The sequence below is a fragment of the Sciurus vulgaris genome, assembly GCF_902686455.1.
Source record: "Sciurus vulgaris genome assembly, chromosome: 1".
In the NCBI taxonomy this organism is placed as follows: Eukaryota; Metazoa; Chordata; class Mammalia; order Rodentia; family Sciuridae; genus Sciurus; species Sciurus vulgaris.
The window spans coordinates 3,916,009-3,934,506 of NC_136461.1; the positions used below are offsets into that span (position 1 = coordinate 3,916,009).

At 56.9% G+C, this 18,498-nt stretch overlaps 1 protein-coding gene across 1 annotated transcript in view; it reads right to left on the reverse strand.

The window, feature by feature from the left end:
* The window catches only part of CHD5 (chromodomain helicase DNA binding protein 5), a 59,054-nt gene that overhangs the window by 17,430 nt on the left and 23,126 nt on the right, over window positions 1–18,498 (reverse strand). Inside the window, exons 7-23 of the mRNA XM_079147942.1 lie at window positions 18,106–18,229; window positions 17,309–17,475; window positions 16,923–17,144; window positions 14,739–14,945; window positions 14,289–14,500; window positions 11,784–11,915; window positions 11,584–11,692; window positions 10,708–10,899; window positions 10,428–10,628; window positions 7,169–7,306; window positions 6,964–7,085; window positions 6,051–6,224; window positions 5,546–5,687; window positions 4,200–4,331; window positions 2,063–2,180; window positions 992–1,116; window positions 210–441 (exon numbers count right to left, since the gene is read on the reverse strand). Coding sequence (XP_079004068.1) covers window positions 210–441; window positions 992–1,116; window positions 2,063–2,180; window positions 4,200–4,331; window positions 5,546–5,687; window positions 6,051–6,224; window positions 6,964–7,085; window positions 7,169–7,306; window positions 10,428–10,628; window positions 10,708–10,899; window positions 11,584–11,692; window positions 11,784–11,915; window positions 14,289–14,500; window positions 14,739–14,945; window positions 16,923–17,144; window positions 17,309–17,475; window positions 18,106–18,229 — 2,749 coding nt within the window. The remainder of the gene's footprint in view (window positions 1–209; window positions 442–991; window positions 1,117–2,062; window positions 2,181–4,199; window positions 4,332–5,545; window positions 5,688–6,050; window positions 6,225–6,963; window positions 7,086–7,168; window positions 7,307–10,427; window positions 10,629–10,707; window positions 10,900–11,583; window positions 11,693–11,783; window positions 11,916–14,288; window positions 14,501–14,738; window positions 14,946–16,922; window positions 17,145–17,308; window positions 17,476–18,105; window positions 18,230–18,498) is intronic.

An 18,498-nucleotide genomic window follows, 5' to 3' on the forward strand; every position in this document is an offset into this window, starting at 1 on the left:
GAGGAGGGGCGCTGGTGCGGTGGCAGAGGGGCTGCAGGGTTGGTGGGCAGTGGACAGATGCCACCCTGGCCCGCTGAGGAAGGAGACACAGGCCGGAGCTGAGGAGGGGGCAGCTGTGCATGGTGGGACTGGCAGGGATCCTGGACAGGGGTGTCTCACACAGGGTCACCCTAGAGCCCCCACCAGACTCCTGTGGAAGGGAGGCCCACCCTCCACGTCGTCCTTGAAGAGTTCCTCAGTGCCGAACTTGAGGATGTCGTCCAACTCCTGCTTGGTCATGGAGCCCGACTTGGAGCCCAGGCCCGGGCGCACCACCAGGTGGGTGAGCATCATCTTGCGCTTGGCCACCTGCGTGATGCGCTCCTCCACAGAGGCCCGGGTCACGAAGCGGTAGATCATCACCTTCTTGTTCTGCCCAATGCGGTGGGCACGGCTGAAGGCCTGGGGAGACCTGATGTTCAGTACCAGGGACTGAGGAACTGGGTACAGGGCAGGGTGCCATGGGGTGGGGGCTTGCACAGGAGTTCATAACCACGGGAGAGTCACCTGACTGCCCAGCCTGTGTGGGTCAGCCAGGCGGGGACTGGAATGAAAATGTGCCTGGGCAGGTGGAACTAGGCATGAGTGCGGGTGGATAGCAGGTGTGCGAGGGAGAGTAGTCTGCGTGCCCGACGGAATAGTGGGTCAGGGGAGACAGGGCTGTGCCTCCCTGTGAGCAAGCTACCAACCGGACCACAGAGCACACGTTAGAAACAAATGGCCACCTTTCAAGGGCAGCACGGCTTGGTCCTGAGGGCGACAGGACGGACCGGGGTCAGCAGCCAGATTGCTCTGTGCCTTGGACACCCCCGCCTTCTCTGGGTCTGCTCCTCCTCTGTGCACTGAGGGAGGATGGGGCACAGCCTCCTCCACAGAGGGGACCCCAGAACTGGGAGGTAAAAGGAGCTCAGTGAGGAGGGCAGGAGTGATGGAGCAGCAGGGGACCATAGACCTGGATGTCGTTATGCGGGTTCCAGTCCGAGTCGTAGATGATGACCGTGTCTGCCGTGGCCAGGTTGATGCCCAGGCCGCCGGCCCGAGTTGAGAGGAGGAAGCAGAACTGCTGGGCCCCAGGGGCTGAGAAAGAGAGGACAGCAGGTGAGGGTGGGAGGAGGTACCATGGGCAGAAACTGCAGCAAAGGTCCCTGGCAAAGAAGCAGGACACGACTAACACCTTCACAGATGGGCAGCTGACCTGCTCAGGGAGGATGGAGCCCACCCGGGCCCACTCAGGCCCTGGTCCAAGGGGAGGAAGCCAGAACGAGAGGGAAGCCAATTTTTAAAGCCCAGGTGGGCAAAACCCAAACAGGCACCCAGCAAACATGGTCAGAGCCCTAATGAGTCCAGCAGAGTGAGGCCCTCCGCGTGCATTAGTGGCGGGCTCTGCCCAGCACGGCTTGTAACCGGGGTCATCTGGCGTCAACAGTAGAGGTCCAGCCAGACCTTCAGCTCCAGTTTCATTTGTTGACAAAAGTGACATTTTCCTCCCCCATCTGCCTTTCTTCTTGTCCTTTTCTAACTCTGTTCAAAGTAGGTCTTACCACATGGACTCCCAGGACCCCAATAGACCCAAAGAAGGTCCCCTGGGGCGAATCCTTTTAACATTTAAAACTAAGCTAGAGGGGCTGGGGAAGTAGCTCAGTCGGTAGAGTGCTTGAAAGATAAAACTAAGCTAGGCACAGTGGTGCACACCCATGATCCCGCTACTCAGGAGGCTAAGGAAAGAGGATCACAAGTTCAAAGTCAGCCTGGGCCACTGAGCAAGACCGTGTCTCCAAATTTAAGAAAAACAAGTGAAAAGGCTGGGGATGTAGCTCAGTGGTAGAGGTCTTCCTATCATGTGCTAGCATGGGGTTCAATCCCCAGTGACCCTAAGAGGACGCTGCCATGACCTAAGGACTAGTCAGCTTTCTTCAGTCACTTGTGGAGTTCATGGAACATTAGTCTGGTTCCAACTAAGGCCCTGGCTTGGAGAAGAGGCTGAAGTGGGGTCCCAGCCAGAACCCTCAGGTGTGATGGGTACCATTGAATCTGTCGATTGCCTCTTGCCGGAGGCCCCCGGTGATGCCACCATCAATCCGCTCATACTTGTAGCCCTCATATTCCAGGAAATCCTCCAGAAGGTCCAGCATCTTGGTCATCTGCAGGGAAAGTGATGCATGAGCAGTGGCCATGGAGCAGGAGCCCACAGGGCCATGGATGGGGAGGAGAGAGCAGCCCACTGAGTGGGGAGCAAGGGGGACCCAGGCAGGCCTAAGACAGGACTCTGGAGAGTACGGCTTCCGATCTCACCCACCGGCAGCCAATCCACCCTCCACACCAGCCCCACAACATAAGCCTGAGCAGCAGCCTTGCCTGCTCAGGCCTCTCAGAATGGAGTCCCAGCTCCCCAGCCTGCAGTCAAGGCTCGGGGGTCCAAGCCTCCCTCCCACCACAGCTGTTCCCAGTTGAACTCTTCCCACCCTCTGACTGCCCAGGGAACTCATATATGGCCTCCTGTGATCTTTTTCCTGATGTCACTCTTCCCCAGAAGAAAGGCAGTTTTTGCCGAGCACCCAGCAATCTTGAGATAGTTTCGCTGGATATAAAACTGTCAGCAGACACTTTCGCTCAGTGCATGGAAATTCTGCCATCCTCTCTGCCACCTGTTAATGATGGACAGTCTGGTCCTCTCTCCTTTATAAGCTTCAGGTCTAAAGTGCGAGTTTCCCTACCAGATGCCTAGGAGTTGGTTTATGGATACTGATCTTGCTTGGTGCTCTAGAGAGCACTTAAGAGCTGAGACCTCGTGTTTTTCTCCAAGTCCAAAAACTCATCAAGTCTTGCTTTTCATGTTGGTTTTATACTGCAACTCATATCAGATGATTGCTGGGGCTCATAAGCTACCTCCTCGGGGCTCCTTCTCATCTCTGTCTTTGTCTGTGCTACATCTTGGGAAGTTCCTCAGTACCAGGTTCTAATTCATCGCTTTTCTCTTCATCGATGTCAGATTTATCCAGTCTGGTGAAGTGTTCTATTTCAGTGACTAACTCCCTCTGCAGAATTATCTATCTGCTCTTGTTTCATTATATCCTACTTTTCCCTAAATAATTTCTTCTTCATTTATGAGTGTTGGTTAATCCGTTATTTTTTGAGGACCCTAAACATGTTTAAAGTCCTTTTCAGGCAATTCTATTGTTGTTTTGATGTAAATTCTAATTATGGTGGTGTGGTATGTCTGAGCAGCCAGTTCCGTTGTGACTTTGGGAATTTGGGTTTGCTGGCTCATTTGGACAGGAGAAGGCTGTCTCTGTCATGTTCCCTCACATTTCTAGACCTCTGACAGATCCCTCCACTTGGTCCCAGGAGCACTCTGCAGACTCATGTCTTATGTTGGCAGTGGTGTTGGGGGAACTGTGGATTCATCTTGCAGATGCTGCCTGGCTCAACTCCAGGCATAGGCTGTCTGCTTCCTTGGGAATCCAGCCCACTGCCCACCTGGGGTGGGATGAGGGGCTGCAGACACCAGCATTTGTTCTTGCTTGACTTCTGTGCAGAATTGGAACTGGATTCCACACTCAGGCTGTGAGCAGTAGCTTGGCTCGGTCTGACCTCCAGGGACATTTTAACCTTACGATCCTGCCGGCCCATACTATGGCCTCCAACACAGAGCTGACTAGACTCAGGCAACTGTCTCATAAGCTCTTCCTCTCTAAACCAAGCAGACTGAGAGGAGGAACCAGGTCCTTTTCTCTATACCCATGGGCCTAGTACAGAGCCTAGTATACAATGGACCCAAATGAAGAAATGGAGGACAGGGGAGCAAACCTTTGAGGCTGACCGGCCCTGCCTCTCTGTGCAAAAAGGAATGCTGCCCGTGACCCTCAGGATCAAGCTGGAGAGGGGCTCCTGGAGCTTCCCCCACTGTGGCAGTTCTCCCAAACCAACCCCAGGGCCGCCCCCGAGTGACAGGCCTGGCTGCAGGGGTGAGGGCGGAACAGAGGAGGAGCGACTCTCATACCAGCCTAGACATGCAGGCAGACGGGGAGGGCAGGGGGAGATGCTGATGCAGCAGACATGCCCTGAGCTCCTTGAACTTTGCCCCCAGCCAGCCACTTGGCCGCTTCATGCCAGGGCACAGGGGAACGATCCTTGACACCTAACCGCATGGAGTGGCCCACCTGAGAAAAGATCAGCACGCGGTGCCCCTCGTCACGCAACTTCTTGAGCATCTTCTGCAGCAGCATGAGCTTCCCCGAAGACTTCACCAGGGAGCTGCCGTCATAGGAGCCGTTGGGCAAGACAGGGGCCTCCTGTGGACACAGCAGGGGGCTGTGGTGAGCTCCCCTCTCTGGCCTGGCACCGAAGAAGCTGCAGGGGATGGATAAGGGTCTAGCCGTGGGCCAACCCGTCTGTCCTGCTGAGCACAAAGCCCAGACCAGAGGAGGATCGACAGCATGGGATGGGCTGTGGGTCACATGGGCATTGGCTCCATGGTCCTAGGTGGGGCATAGACCTGCCAGCCCTGTCCTCGGACTTGCTCCCTAATTGCCATCTGAGACCTGAGACCGGGCATGTCAGGCCAAGAGATGGTGAAGCCAAGCCAGCCTTCCCAGCAGGAACTTGGCCTTGTTCCTGGGTTCACTGGGTACGTCCAGCAAAGCAACCTCTGACCCCAACCAGGCAGGTTAATCAGAAGGTTAAGTCCCAGCAAAATAGCCTGCCACATGAGTCTCACGACAAGGATCCAGGGCTGGGGATATAGGTCAGTTGGTAGAGTGTTTGCCTCGCATGCACAAGGCCCCAGGTTCAATCCCCAGCACCACAAACAAACAAACAACAACAAAAAAACAAACAAAGATCCTGGGTTGACCAAGGCTGGGACAACCCCAGGACACACATCCCTGTCCATCTCTGCAGAGTTGGACAAGGAGAAAGAACCACAGAGGGCTCAAACTAGAACCTGGCTGGCAGGGATACTGGGATGGTGATGGCTGAAATCCACTGAGAACTGCAGGCGCCAAGCTCTGCAAGGGCGTGCCACATGCACATTCTGCTCGACCTTCCCAGATCCCTTCCAGGTCGGTGCTGCTACTGTCCCTATTTTACAGAGGAAGGTACTGAGGCCCAAAGAGGAGCATTAACTTTCCTGACAACACAGTGCGAGGGCTGGGGTGCATGATTCCAGGGTTTAGCGTCTCACCCACAGCTGCTGGGACTCCCCCTGGGAACTGATGGCAAACTCCCTTAGGGACTGGGCACAGCCAGGCCAGCTCTCAAATCCAGCCCTGGAGTCCTGGTACTAGGAATGGAGGAGTGTTTGGGGTGACTCAGTGGCCCCCTTGCTCTGTGGATCACAAGGAAGGCCAGAGGGAAGGAGAAGACCTGGCCAAACAGTGCACAAAGGCAGGTTTCAGAAATTTCTGGCATCGCGGGGACCCACGTCACCTCCAGGTCCTCATTGTTGGGGAGGATGGCGCTGGGAAGGGGGAGCCAAGGGCCTGAGTGCCTGGCCGCAGGCACCTACCACAGCGGCCACAGGGAAGAGGTAGGGGTGGTTGCAGCACTTCTTCAGGTCCATCATGATGTTGAGCAGGGACACCTGGTTCCCGCCCCCCTTGGAGTTCAGCGCCTCGAAGTTCCGCGTGAGGATGAACTTGTAGTACTTCCTGCAGTGAGCACAGGCAAGTGTGCACCTGGCCTCCAGCCTCCAAGGCGCTCACTCCACCCTTCAGGGAGACTGGGGGCCACGGCCAGGCAGCATTTGCAGAGACCCCAGAGGTGGCGCCACCAGTGGGGAATCGCCCAGTAAATTATTGGGAGACTGCTAGGACTCAGGCGACCCTAGACTCTGGCCACTGTGATCTAAGAAGGGGCCCAAGAAAGAAGGGTAGGTGAAGATGACCCCAGGCCTCCCGCCACCCCAGGAAGGAGCCCAGGATGGCCAGCAGGGGGCCTGTGGGCAGAGGAAGAGGAGACAGGGCAGTGGGTAGAGGCAGGCGACTTCAAGGTGGCTGAGCCTAGCCACGCACTTCTGCATCTGACTCAGCTCCACACGGACGATCAGCTCCGTCTTGGCCGGCATGTTCTTGAAAACATCAGCCTTGAGCCGCCGGAGCATGTGGGGTCCCAGCAGGTCATGCAGCTTCTTGATCTGGTCCTCCTTAGAGATGTCGGCAAACTCCTCCAGGAAACCCTCCAGGTTGCTGCAACACAGACTGGGGTGAGAGCCAGCAGCAGAGGCCCAGGGCACACAGGCCTCTGCAGAGGGAATCAGGATTAGGGAAAGGGGGCAGGTGCAGGGGGCTCGGTCAGCACAGGCTGGCAGCTGGCAGGACAGGGAGCCCAGGCACTGCCCTGAGTAGCTGTCAGTCTCTGCCAAAGCCTGTGTCACCCACATGCCACAGCGCCCTCTTCCTGCCACACAAGCTCTTTCCATCCTGGAAGGCATCCTGGATGGGAGCCCTCCAGGACCATCAACCAGATGACAAACTAGGTACCGAGGCCGAGGGGTTCCCCAGGTTATGCGGGAACCTGCTCCCAGCCAAAACCTGCTCCCAGCTCAACAGCTCCTGATTCCAAAATCGGCACCCTGAGCCCTGAGCCCTCAGTGAGCGGGAATGTGGTGGGCCTGACAAGGAGGAGGCTGAGCGGGCAGGGTTCCAGTCCCCCCAGAGGCCCTGGACTCGACTCCCATCACTGTTGCTCACGTGGGTCACTTGGGTCTCAGGAGGGAAGGGAAGAGGGCAGGGGACAGAGACAGGAGCCCAGGAGGTGCCTTGGGCAGAGCCGAGGGGACATCACAGGATTAGCAGCAGCTGGGATTCACCAAGCATTGCAGGTGCCTGTGCCACGCCCCCTCCTGCACCAGGAAGCTCTGCTCACACTCCCGGCTTCACTGGGCCCCAGGCCCACCACCCCACCTGCCAGACGCAGGGGACGCACTTGAACCTCTCTGGAGTCAGGAAGTTGAGGAGATGGAAGAGTTCCTCCAGGTTGTTCTGAAGGGGCGTCCCCGTCAGCAGCAGCTTGTAATCGATCTTGTAGCTGTTCAGGACCCTAAAGAACTGCGGGAAGCCGAGCAGCAGTCATCTGGGGCAGAGATGGTCCCGATCCAGAGCGGCCCCAGCCCCACAGCAGCACTGCCTACCTTGGACTGGTTGTTCTTGAGCCGGTGGGCCTCGTCCACCACGAGGCAGGCCCACTCGATGGAGCCCAGGATGGCCTGGTCGATGGTGATGAGCTCGTAGGAGGTGAGCAGCACGTGGAACTTGATCTGCACTTCTTTCTGCAAGGAAGAGGGACATTGGGAAGGAGGCACCTGGGGGCTGAGTCAAGAAGAACAGGAACCTGTAGCTCTGGAGCCCGGCCAGCCCGGGACAGGAGGGGAGGCAGAGGGAGTCAACTGAGGCCCAGCAGACAGGACCCTAACGAGGGGAGTGTTACAGACAAGGACAATTCCGTTTCACAGCTTCCACATCCACAGATGCAACCAACCCTGGATGGAAAATATTTAGAAGAAACCTGCACCTGTACGGAATGTGGACAGGTGTTTCCTTATCCTTATCCCCAAACAATGCAGCGTAACAGCACTTACATCGTGAGCAGTATGCATAAGCATTCTGCTAAGTTAGCACTGGGACTAGAGTTGACAGTGTTAAATGGGAGGGTGGGCATACCTCGTATTTTATATGAGGGACTTAAGCCTCTGAGGATTCAGTATCGGTGGGTCCTAAAACTAGTCCCAGGGATACCGTGGACGGTGGTGCAGGATGACTGTTACTAACAACAGGACCAGCGGCCGCTTACTAATAGGTGGTATGGGGCCAGCTCTGTGCTGCTTTCTCAGACTCTCACCTCACCCTCGGGAACTCTATGCGCTGAACTGTCATTGTCCCTATTTGAAGTTCATGGGACCTCAGGCTGGAGAACTCTTCCAGGTAATAAGTGGCAGAGTCAGGTCTCAAACAGAACAAAGGGACCCCGCACTGGGGGTTTCATGCCTTGTGTTTGCTGATGTTGACATTCTCAACCATTTTAGTATTGAATTTGTAACTTGCAAGAAAAGTCCCGTGGGATGCTGGGAGCCTCTGCTCATTTGAGGTCCCACATCCCTGGGACAGGCCTCTGCTCCATTGCCTCTGCTCAGTGACCACGGTCACACTTGGCCCGGGCCTGAGTGCTGGCAGGTAGGGCCCCTGGCACCTCGAGGGTCTGCATTGACCCAGAATTTCCATACCAAGTGAATGGGACATTAAATACCTAAAACACGTAACAACGGGTCCAGAGAAGAAAGGAAGAAGCAGCTCTCACACATTTAAACGAAGGGCCCTGCACTTTGCAAACGACGTGCTCCATCCTGGCCAGTCCACACCTGCCTCTCCCAGTGACAAGCCCCATGTGAGGGCATCAGAGAGGGGTGGGGGAGAGTTCATCACAGCCACTCGAGCTGGGACCTTTCAAGGGCATTTGGAGAGCTAATCCAATCCCTCACAAGGTCAGAAACAGAATGACCCAAAGTCCTGCAACCCCAGGTCTGGGTGCACCCCAAAGGCAGCGAGGGTGGAGACGTGAAGAGGGAGGCACAGTCTTCCTCAGCACTACTCATGACAATCAGAGGGAGAAGGAGCCAGGTGTCCATCCATACAGAGAAGATACTCAGCCTTGAAAGAGATGCAATTTCTGACCCAGGCCCCAATGTGGTGAACTCTGCAGGCCTTCTGCTAAGGGAGCAACACTACGACTCCTCTGACCTGACCGCACTGCAGAAGTCAGATTCACAGACGCGAAAAGGAGGAGGTGGTTGCCAGGGGCTGGCGGGCGTGGGATGGGGAGTTAGTGTTTAATGGGGACGGTTTCCATTCTGCCAGAAGAAAAGGGTTCAGGAGATTGGGCATGATAATGTGAAAGTCCTTAACACTCCTGAACTACACTGCACACTCTTAAATGGTTAAAAAGGTATATTTATGTGCATTTTACCACAATTATTTAAAAGAAATAAGGGAGGAGTGGGGGCAGTGGCCGTGCCTACAATGCCAAACAGCTCAGGAAGCTGAGGCAGGGGGATTGCAAGTTCAAGGCCAGCCTCAGCGACTTAGTGAGGTTCTAAGCAACTTATTGAGAACCAGTCTCAAAAAAAAAAAATAAAATAAAACAGGCTGGGGATGTGGCTCAGTGGTCAAGAGTCTCTGTTCAATCTCTGGTACCACAAAAAGAAAAGAAAAGAAAAAATACACAGGGGAGGGAAGTCTGTAAAGTGCCTAGCTATAGCAAGACCCCAATGTGAGCTAACGTGGAATTCTTTTTGTGATTCCCTGGCCCATATGCCCATCTGTCACTGATCCATTTGTTCCTTCAGCAGATAGTTTCAGAGCCTCTTCTAGGAAGAGACCAGAGACAGCTGCTCAGAGAACGAAGCCAAGGCCACACATTCTGGAGAGTCTGGGAGACACCACTGACCCCCACAATAGCTAACATGAGCACTAATGTTTAGCAGGGTCTGCTGATGACCACCTTCCGATCAGAGTGTGGCCGTGGCACCAGAAGTATCCGTGTGTCCGGTTCAGCTGTGACTTTGTTTCAAATGCAGGATCGCGCTGGGAATTTAGCTCAGTGATAGAGCACTTGCCTAGCAACTGCAAGGCCCTGGGTTCAATCCCCAGGGCTGCAAAATAAATAAATAAATAAACCAAAGTCCTAATAAATCAAATGCAGAATCTCGGCCCCCTGCTCCCAGGAGTTGTTGGATCAGCACCCGCCACAAGACAAGACCTCCTGGGGATCAGCAGCATAATGAAGGCAGGGGCCCTGACCAGCTCTTCCTGACCATGGCCCTCCCAACAGCTCTGAAAAGCGGGTCTGCTAGCCCCATTTTGCTGAGGAAACTCTAAGGCACAGAGAGATCCAGTGACTTGCCAGAGGTACACAGATGGTATACTGGGTTGAACAATGTCCCCCCTAAACTCGCATCCACCTGGAAGCTTTCCTGCAAATGGGGTCTTTGCAGATAACATTAGTTGAGGTCATACTGGACTGGGGTCACTCTGTGTCCACTCTAAGTGGTGTCTTTACAAGAACACAGAAATCAGACACAAAGGGGAGAAGAGCAGGTGACCAGACCAAGACAAGGGATGCAGCCCCAAGCCAGGGAACACCACCAGAAGTAGGAAGCAGCAGCAAGGCCGGCTCCTCCCCTAGAATCTGCAGGGAGCTCGGTCCTACCAGCACCTTCTTTAAGATTCTGGTGCCAGACAGAACAGGTTCCAGGCAGTTTCCGGCTTGTGACGTCACCTCTGCAGAAGCCCTGTGCTGCCTGCGCCTCACCTCCGTGGGGCGGGGAAGCAGGCAGTGCACACTGCAGGGCCTCGAGGCCCCCGGCAGACCAGGCGCCTGGGCACGAGGGCGCTCACCTTCATGCGGAACACTTTTTTCCCGCTCCGAATGGCATTATCCTCGAAAGAAAACTCGTTCTCGCGGATCACCGAGCGGCTCTCCTTGTCCCCTGTGTAGGTGACCACGTAGAAGTCGGGCGCCCACATCTCGAACTCGCGTTCCCAGTTGATGATGGTAGAAAGGGGCGCGCTGACCAGGTAGGGCCCCTTGGAGTGGCCCTGCCAAGAGAGACTGAGGCGGTGAGCCTGTCTGTCCAGAGCGGGCGCCAGCCCCGGCCCATGCCCCCCGTGCGCCCACCTCTTTGTACAGGGAGTAGAGGAACACGATGGTCTGCACAGTCTTGCCCAGACCCATCTCATCGGCCAGGATGGTGTCGGTGCCCTGTGCCCAGGAGAAGCGCAGCCAGTTGAGGCCCTCCAGCTGGTAGGGGTGCAGCGTGCCACCTGTGGAGTCGATGTACCATGGCTGCTTGTCGAACTTGACCGTGGGCTGTGGGGAAGGCAGAGGTGCAGACACGCTGAATCCTGGGCCACCAGAATCCACCCTCCGGGCTCTGCATGTGTGGTTTCCTCTGCCTGCAACTCTCCTGCTCCTCCCTGCCTTCCGAATCCTTCTTCAGTTTTCGGCTAGAAGGCCCCCAATTCCCGGCCTGGCTTGGGTGCTTCCACAAGGTGTTCCCCTACTGACCCCGAACTTCTCCCGTCAGGGGCTCTGATTGTTGCGTTCTCTGCCTTTGACCCAGGTTGTCATGACCACCAGGGTCCTGTCCCGCTTCCTCTAAACCCCGCACAGTGCCCCGAACGCTGGGGCGCTAATCAATGCTGCTGGGTGAACGTGTATCTGGGCCCTCTAATGCCTGCCGGAACCACAATCTCCACGTGACCCAGAACTTCACCTGGGTCCCTGCCGCGGCTCCAGGCGCCACTGATAAAAGTTCTCCAGACCCACTGCCTTTCCCCAGCAGCTGACACCCTGCTGTGTCCCTGCCCAGGCCCCTGGGAGATGATGCACTTTGGGGACAGGGCCCAGGGTTCTTTAACCCCCCGGTGCCACCCCAAGGCCAGGAACTGTTAGCCCCCCAGGGAGCGCTGCTAAATGCACTGTCCAGGCCCCCCTTCTGCAGCCGGGGAGCCCTGTCCATCCTACCCTGCTCCCCCAGCTCTCTCAACTCACGTCCACAATGGGTGTGTCTGGGGGCTTCTCCTGCTTATCGTCCTTCAGCTTCTTGCCCTTCTTGATCAGCCGCTTGGGCAGTCTGGCGTCCTCCCCCAGCATCAGCTCCCTGGGGAAGGGCATGGGGTGCCAGTGAGCTGAGTTCAGGTCAGGTGGGGGACCCAGTGGCCCACGCCTCGTGGCTGGATCCCGCAGCCCACCTGTGGCCCCAGTAGGCCTGCTTCAGGTTGTCATAATAGGGGATGTCAATGTCGTCAATCTCCCAGGTGCACTGGTCATAGGGCAGATCTTTCCACTTGATCAGGTAGTGGACGTCCCCCTTTTTGTCAAAGCTGCAACACAGTAAACAGATGGTGGGGGAGGGGCAGCCACGCCAGGCAGCAGCCTCGGCACGTGTCTGACGATACAGGGTGGCTCATATGAGGCACAACCACTCGTGCCAGCAGACCCGTGGGATTCTGGGCCCACCCAGGAGGAGGGTGCTAGGGTGGTGGCTCCAGAGAGGTACAGCAGCTTGCCCAAGGACACACAGGAAGAGGGATCTCCAAGAAGTGACTGAATGGCAGAAAGAGGAGTCAGAAGCCAGCATCCAGAATTCTTCCAAGCCTCTGCTGCACGGATGAGTCACATCCTGTTACAGGCTGGCCACAGGAACTCTGAATCTCTGTACTAGAAAGTTCTCTCCCCTGTCCTGGCCTTTGTTTTCTAACTTTAAAAATCCAAAGGACTCCCCAGGCACAGTGGCGCATGCCTATAATCCCAGCGGCTGGGAGCCTGAGGCAGAAGGATCACAAGTTCAAAAGCCAGCCTCCAGCAATTTTTAGCAAGGTCCTGAACAACTTAGTGAGACCCCGTCTCTAAGTAAAATACAAAAAGGGCTGGGGATGTGGCTCAGTGGTTAAGAGACCCTGGGTTCAATACCTGGTACCAAAAAAAAAAAAAAAAAAAAAAAATCCAAAGGACTAGAGTAGTGTCCGTCCCAGGTGAGGGGCCTTTCTCTACGAAGCAGGCAAAGATGCAATTCCCATAGGTGGGATGGGCCCTTCCAAAGAGTCCCAGGGGTACTGGACCTGATGCGCAGGCCCAGCAGCACACAGCTTGATTCTGGCCAACAGGAGGACCCTCGGGAACTCCCACCCACCTGAGTGGAACACAGCTGGGCTGGGGAGCCAGGCTCCCCTAAAGGGCAGTGGCCGAGCCAATAGGTAGGGGAGCAGTGGTTGCAACTAGCCTGGGCACCTTCAAGAAGCAAGACCAATCCCCGATCGCCATGGAAACCAGTGAATTTTTTTTTTCAGTAAATAATTGGTGGTTACATTCAACTCTAGGGAAGAAGTCCAGGGTAGCATTACCTGTTCCACCTTGGAAGCATGGGGAAAAACTGCTTTGAACATGTAATTTAGAGGCTAGGGTTGTGACTCAGTGGCAGAGCACTTGCCTAGCATGTGTGAGGCACTGGGTTCGATCCTTAGCACCACATAAAAATAAACATAAAATAAAGGCATTCTGTCCATCTACAACTATAAAATTTTTTTTAAAAAACATGTAATTTAATAAAGGTAGAAGCGTGGGGCTCAGGCTTCCCTAGATACTGACCCTCAGAAAGGGCCACTCTCAGCAAGGTCTGGGGATGGGCAGGGGGCATCAAAGAGGTCAAAAGGGGCAGCCTCTCCGCCCTGAGGGCTACCCCTCAGGCCTTGGCGAGCTCCTTCAGCCTGACAGCAGCCACTTCACAGCAGACAGGCACCGGGAGCTCACAGTCATGAAGCCCAGAAAACGGGGAGTCAGAGTGGCGATCGGAGCATCGCCCAGCAACTGCCTAACAAGACGCTGGCCAAGGCACGCAGGGCAGGAACAGCCACCTGAGCCACTCAAGGCCGGAGCCAGGAAGCCAGGGCACAGGTGGGGAGTACAGGGTTCCAAGCTGCCGCCCGAGAGCAAGCACCCTGGGTCCCCCTCCAGGGCCCCCTGGTGGTCACCACCTGCTTTCTAGCACTAGAGCCAGAGAATTATCAGGTGCTGCCCCTGCCCACCCTGCAGAAGCCAACTGCTCTCGGGACCCTCAGCCGCCTCATCCTGGCCTCCTGCAGTCTGTGGTCACTAAGTCACCTGCAGAATGCCCAACTAAGCTGCCACAGGGGCACTGGAGGTTGGTCCAGTGGCCAAGAGAGTAGTCCTACCCTCAGAAAGCACCAGCTGCCCTCCAGCTCTGCCACCTGTCCTGTGGCTTCGGGAGACTGACCTAACCTTGCTGGGCCTCCACACTGCCCAAGCCAGCTGCTGTGATAACCGTGGAGAACGCTGAACCCCCGCACCTCGACTCTCTGGTCCTCAAAACCCTCCTGCAGGCATCGAGCTAACTCAGCAGGAACCCGGGAGTGCCAGGGCCCCCATCGTTTCCACTCCATGCCAAGTTCAGAGGCGGGTCGTCAAGTTCCTTTTTTCTCCATATGACTTTGCTACTGGCCTCCACAAGCGTGTCTGAGGGTGTCCTGGGGCAGATACCTTCTAGCTGGACAGTCGGATCCAGCAGCGGGGAGCCCATGGCTGCTCCCCTGCCCCGCTGCACCCACACATGGCTCCCAACAGCAGCCCCAAAGGGCCCAGGCTCCCAGCCCATTTTACAGAATGAATGGACCACCAGTCCTGGCCCAAAGTGTCCACCTCCAGGGAGGCTCAGGGTTGTCACCGCCCAGGGCACACACCTGTGATTCAGGATGCGATGGATCATCATCCATTCGGGCTTGATGCCATAGCGGTAAAAGCGCTCCTCCATCTTGGCGTACAAAGGGTCCTTGTTCTTCCTCTTCTCGCTCTTGCCGTCCTCGTCACCGGAGCCATAGTCAAAGGGTGGCGGCTCGTCCATGTCGTTCTTTCTTTGGTAGTTGCGGTACATCACTGTGTGGTACAGCTCCAGCTGCTCGCAGGGCACAGAGGTTACCAGAGGCGGATGGGCTGTGTCCCTGTGTCCCTCGTCCCAGGTCCCCCAGCCCCAGCCCTGTCCCAGGCAGGACATCCTCCCCGCAGCTGCCCACTCCCAGTGATGCCCCTGCCCCAGGAGGTGGGCACTGCATCAGCACCTTCCTGACAATCCAGGAGGGCCCAAGGCTCACCCCAGCCACACCTAGTATGGCCACACCTGCTGCATGCCTCACCTGTAGCTCCTTCACCCATGAGCAGTGCCAGTAGGAGAGCCCGGCCCACTTGACAAAGAACTCTCTCTCTGGGATACCCTCCAGGGGCTTGGGTGGGGGCATTCCTGGTTCCACATCCGGTCCTGGCAGCCCCACCATGAAGGGAGCTGGGGGCTCTGTCCACCTCCAGTGTAGGATCCGCTGGACTTTGCCCTTCAGTGGGGGACACTGTGGACACAGGAGGTCCCCAAGTTCAGGGCTTAGGCACAAGGCTGCACCCCAGGGCTCCCACGACCTCAGGCTGCCACACAGGCTCCCTCCAACCAGGTGCACAGTCCCCAAGTTAGATGAGTACCACTGTGACTTCAGGGCACCCACCCCCTGTCCAGGGGAGCCTGTGCATGCTGTGCATGCAGGAGATGGGCACCAGCAAGTCCACTTGGGCCCTGTGCACTTGACAGTGAGCCTCCTCACACCTGGCAAACCTGAGTTGGGTGGGGAGATGGCCATACACACAGGACAGATAGAGAACAAGGCCCACTCAGCAAGGGACAGCACAGCAGGGAGAAGAGCCTAGGACTGCATCTATGGGTCCTCCCACTGCCCATCCCCTGACTAAACCCCCTGAGAACATGCCACATCCTGACCACAAGCACCCGGGGGGCACAACTCCCGCCTGGCACTGAAAGACAATGCAGCTCTGACCCCTGCCTCACCCCAGGCGGGACTGCATCCACCCAGCTCTGTGCATCTGAGCTAGCTGGTCAGAAACCCAGTCTCCAGGGCTGGGGAGATAGCTCAGTCGGTAGAGTGCTTGCCTTGCAAGCACAAGGCCCTGGGTTCGATCCCCAGCGCCACAAAAAAAAAAAAAAAAAAAAGAAAAAGAAAAAGAAAGAAACCCAGTCTCCATCAACCCAGAAATTCAGTGGTGCCCTGCTGGACGCCAGGGCTCCATGGAATTGCTGGCTGACAAAGGTGAGAAATGCAGTGGCCACAGATCCACCACCTGTGCACCAGCACACTACCCTGAAATGGCTCTGAGAATCCCTGGCCCTGGCAGGAGGCAGTTCTGAGCTGCAGCTGGACTGGGGCAGGGACTGTGCATATCAGCAGACAGTTCTGCTGGAGAAGACAGGTCCCACCTCTGCCACAACCTGTCCATGTATCTTCGTACAAGCCACATGGAGTTAAACACAGCCCTGAGTCTGTTTTCTCATCTTCAAAATAGGGCCTCACCTTCCTCCACTTCTAGGACTACTGTGGTGTCAAACCACACACAAAGGAATACACTGTATGCCATAAAGCCCCAGAGTCAGCCTTGCTCTGGCCTCAGTGAGAGCAAAGAGCAGAGGAAGAAGAAGAGAGATGGGGAGGTCAGGTAGGACCGGTCTCCTCCACTGGCTCTGGTGGGTAGAAGGGACACTTCCTTCCCAGGTCATGGGCCCCTACTGTGCACCACCTCCATCCCTACCCTACATGGAAGGACCTGGACAGAACTAAGCACCTGCCACCCCACATCACAGGGGTGTTTGTGGAAAAGCTAAGATGGCTACACTTGTCAAATAGGCCTCCCTGGGCCCCTACACAAGAGACGCACATGCACACTGTGCACGGGCACAGACACACGCCACACAAGCCCAGGTACACAATGGCTAGAGCTAGCCAGGGCACAGGCCAGGACCAGAGGGCAGGGGAGTTCATCACTTGGGGTGGCAAGCGAGTGGGGGCCAACTCAGAGCATAAGGCCTTCACAATCCTACAGTTACTGGGGGGCAAGGAGTGGGAGTGGGGGGAAGCACTCCCACCTCCCTGCAGAAACTGAAGTTCAAGCCTCCCACTACCCCAGTCTTGGGATAGAGCCAGGTCCAGGGTGGCTTTAGAGACCTGGGTCTGTGTGGACAGTTCTACAGCTGTGTGGCTCTAAGCAAGTCACTTTACTTCCTTCTCTGAGCCTCAATTTTTCTCATCTAAAAACGGGAATAACAAAAGCCTGTCTTGAACGCTCAGTAAGGCTAAAGGAATGCGCTCTGTGCCAAACACTTGGGTCAGAGCAAAGGGCAGCTGCAAAGAAAGCATTCAGCAGCGGCGCAGGCCTGGGGGCGGGGCCTCGAGGGGAGGGGCTGGCCTGGGCGGGGCCTCGAGCGGGAGGGGCGGGGCCGGGCAGGCGGGGCGGGGCGGGGCGGGGCGGGGCGGCGTAACACTCACAGTACAGCGCGGGCAGAGCCATTCACCGTTTGGGATCTCGGGCAGCGGCGGGTTGAGGCAGTGCAGGTGGTAGGAGGAGGGGCAGGCGTCGCAGCAGAGCAGCTCGCCGCCGTCCTTGCACACTCGGCAGAACTCCATGTGGTCGTCCTCCTCCTCCTCACAGCCGCCCTCCTCCTCTTCGTCGTCGTCATCCTTCGGCTCCCACTGGATCCCCTCCTTCTCCTAGAGGGGCGTACAGGTGGAGGCACCTTGGGCCGGGTCCCTGGACACCCAGGCCCGGCTCACCTTCCCACAGGCCCTTCTGCACACTGCCACCAGGTGATGGCGTGGGGTCCCAGGAGCCAGTGCATCCCTGCCCTCCCGGTGGGGGCCTCTGCAGGGCTTACACAGTGCGGACAGCTCCACTTGCCCTCGGGCGCCTTCTCCAGCTCCGGATCCAGGCAGACGAGGTGGTAGGCCCGCGGGCAGGTGTCACACAGGATGATCTCCCCTCCCTGCTGGCACACCTCGCAGTAGTCCTGGTGGTCAGTCTCATAGCCATCACCATCGTCAACTGGGGAAGGGGCAGTGGTGAGGGTCTCATCCCCACTGGTGATGCACGACCACCTCCACCACCCTTGCCTGACAGGTATACAGTAGGTGCTTAACAGATGTTGGGTGGCTGAATTGGTGAATGTGTGGACAGGATGGGGTGAATGGGTGGGCGGGGGTGGAGGGAGGGATGGACCCATGGGGTGAACAATGTTGGGACGTCTTAGGTAGTAAAAGTGAAGGAAAAGGAGGGAAAGGTGGATGGAGGAGCAGAAAAAGAACAGAGAGAAATGAGCAAAAGGGAGGGAGGGAGGGAAGGTGGGGCAGAGAGGGATGAACCTAGGGGGTGAAGGGATAAATGGGTGTCGGGTTGGGGAAAGGGGTGGTGACAGGGCAGATGGTGGATGAGCTTCCAGTCCCCACCCTGCTAGTGCAGATGCCCTGGTGGCTCACACCCAAGGGTCCTATTTCTTCCTTAGGACACCCTTCTCGTGATAGCAGAGACCAAGGCAGCAGAGGAAGAACAGCCTGGCCAAGACCAGGAGGGGCTGCGGCCTGAGGAGGCTCTCCCCCGCGTCCCAGGGGAGGCTCTGCAGCCCCCGCCCCATCCACCAGGAAGGCCCACAGCCCTGCAGCAGGAAGCCCGACTCACTCCTCCTCTTCTTGCGCCGCCTCTTGCTCTTCTTGCCCAGGGCTGCGGAGCACTCAGAGCGCACGGAGGAGCTGTGGATGCTGGCACTGTCCAAGTCCGACTCCTCCCGCTCATCTTCCTCACTCTGCAGAGGAAGGAAGAGGTCTCTGGGCCAGGGCTGGCCTGGATGGGGGTGTGGGGCAGTGCAGGGCTGGAGGAGGCTTTGGAGACTGTGCTCCCTGGGGTTCATTTCCCCCGAATCCAGAGAGAAACCTCATGCCACAGCCCAGGCCACTGGCCAAGCCTGATGTCCCACCACCCACCAAGCCCTGCTCTCCAGCGCCCAGGCACGCCCACATTCCCACCTCCACTCCACTCCCCAGGCTGACCCTCCATCCTGCCAAACTCACTTCA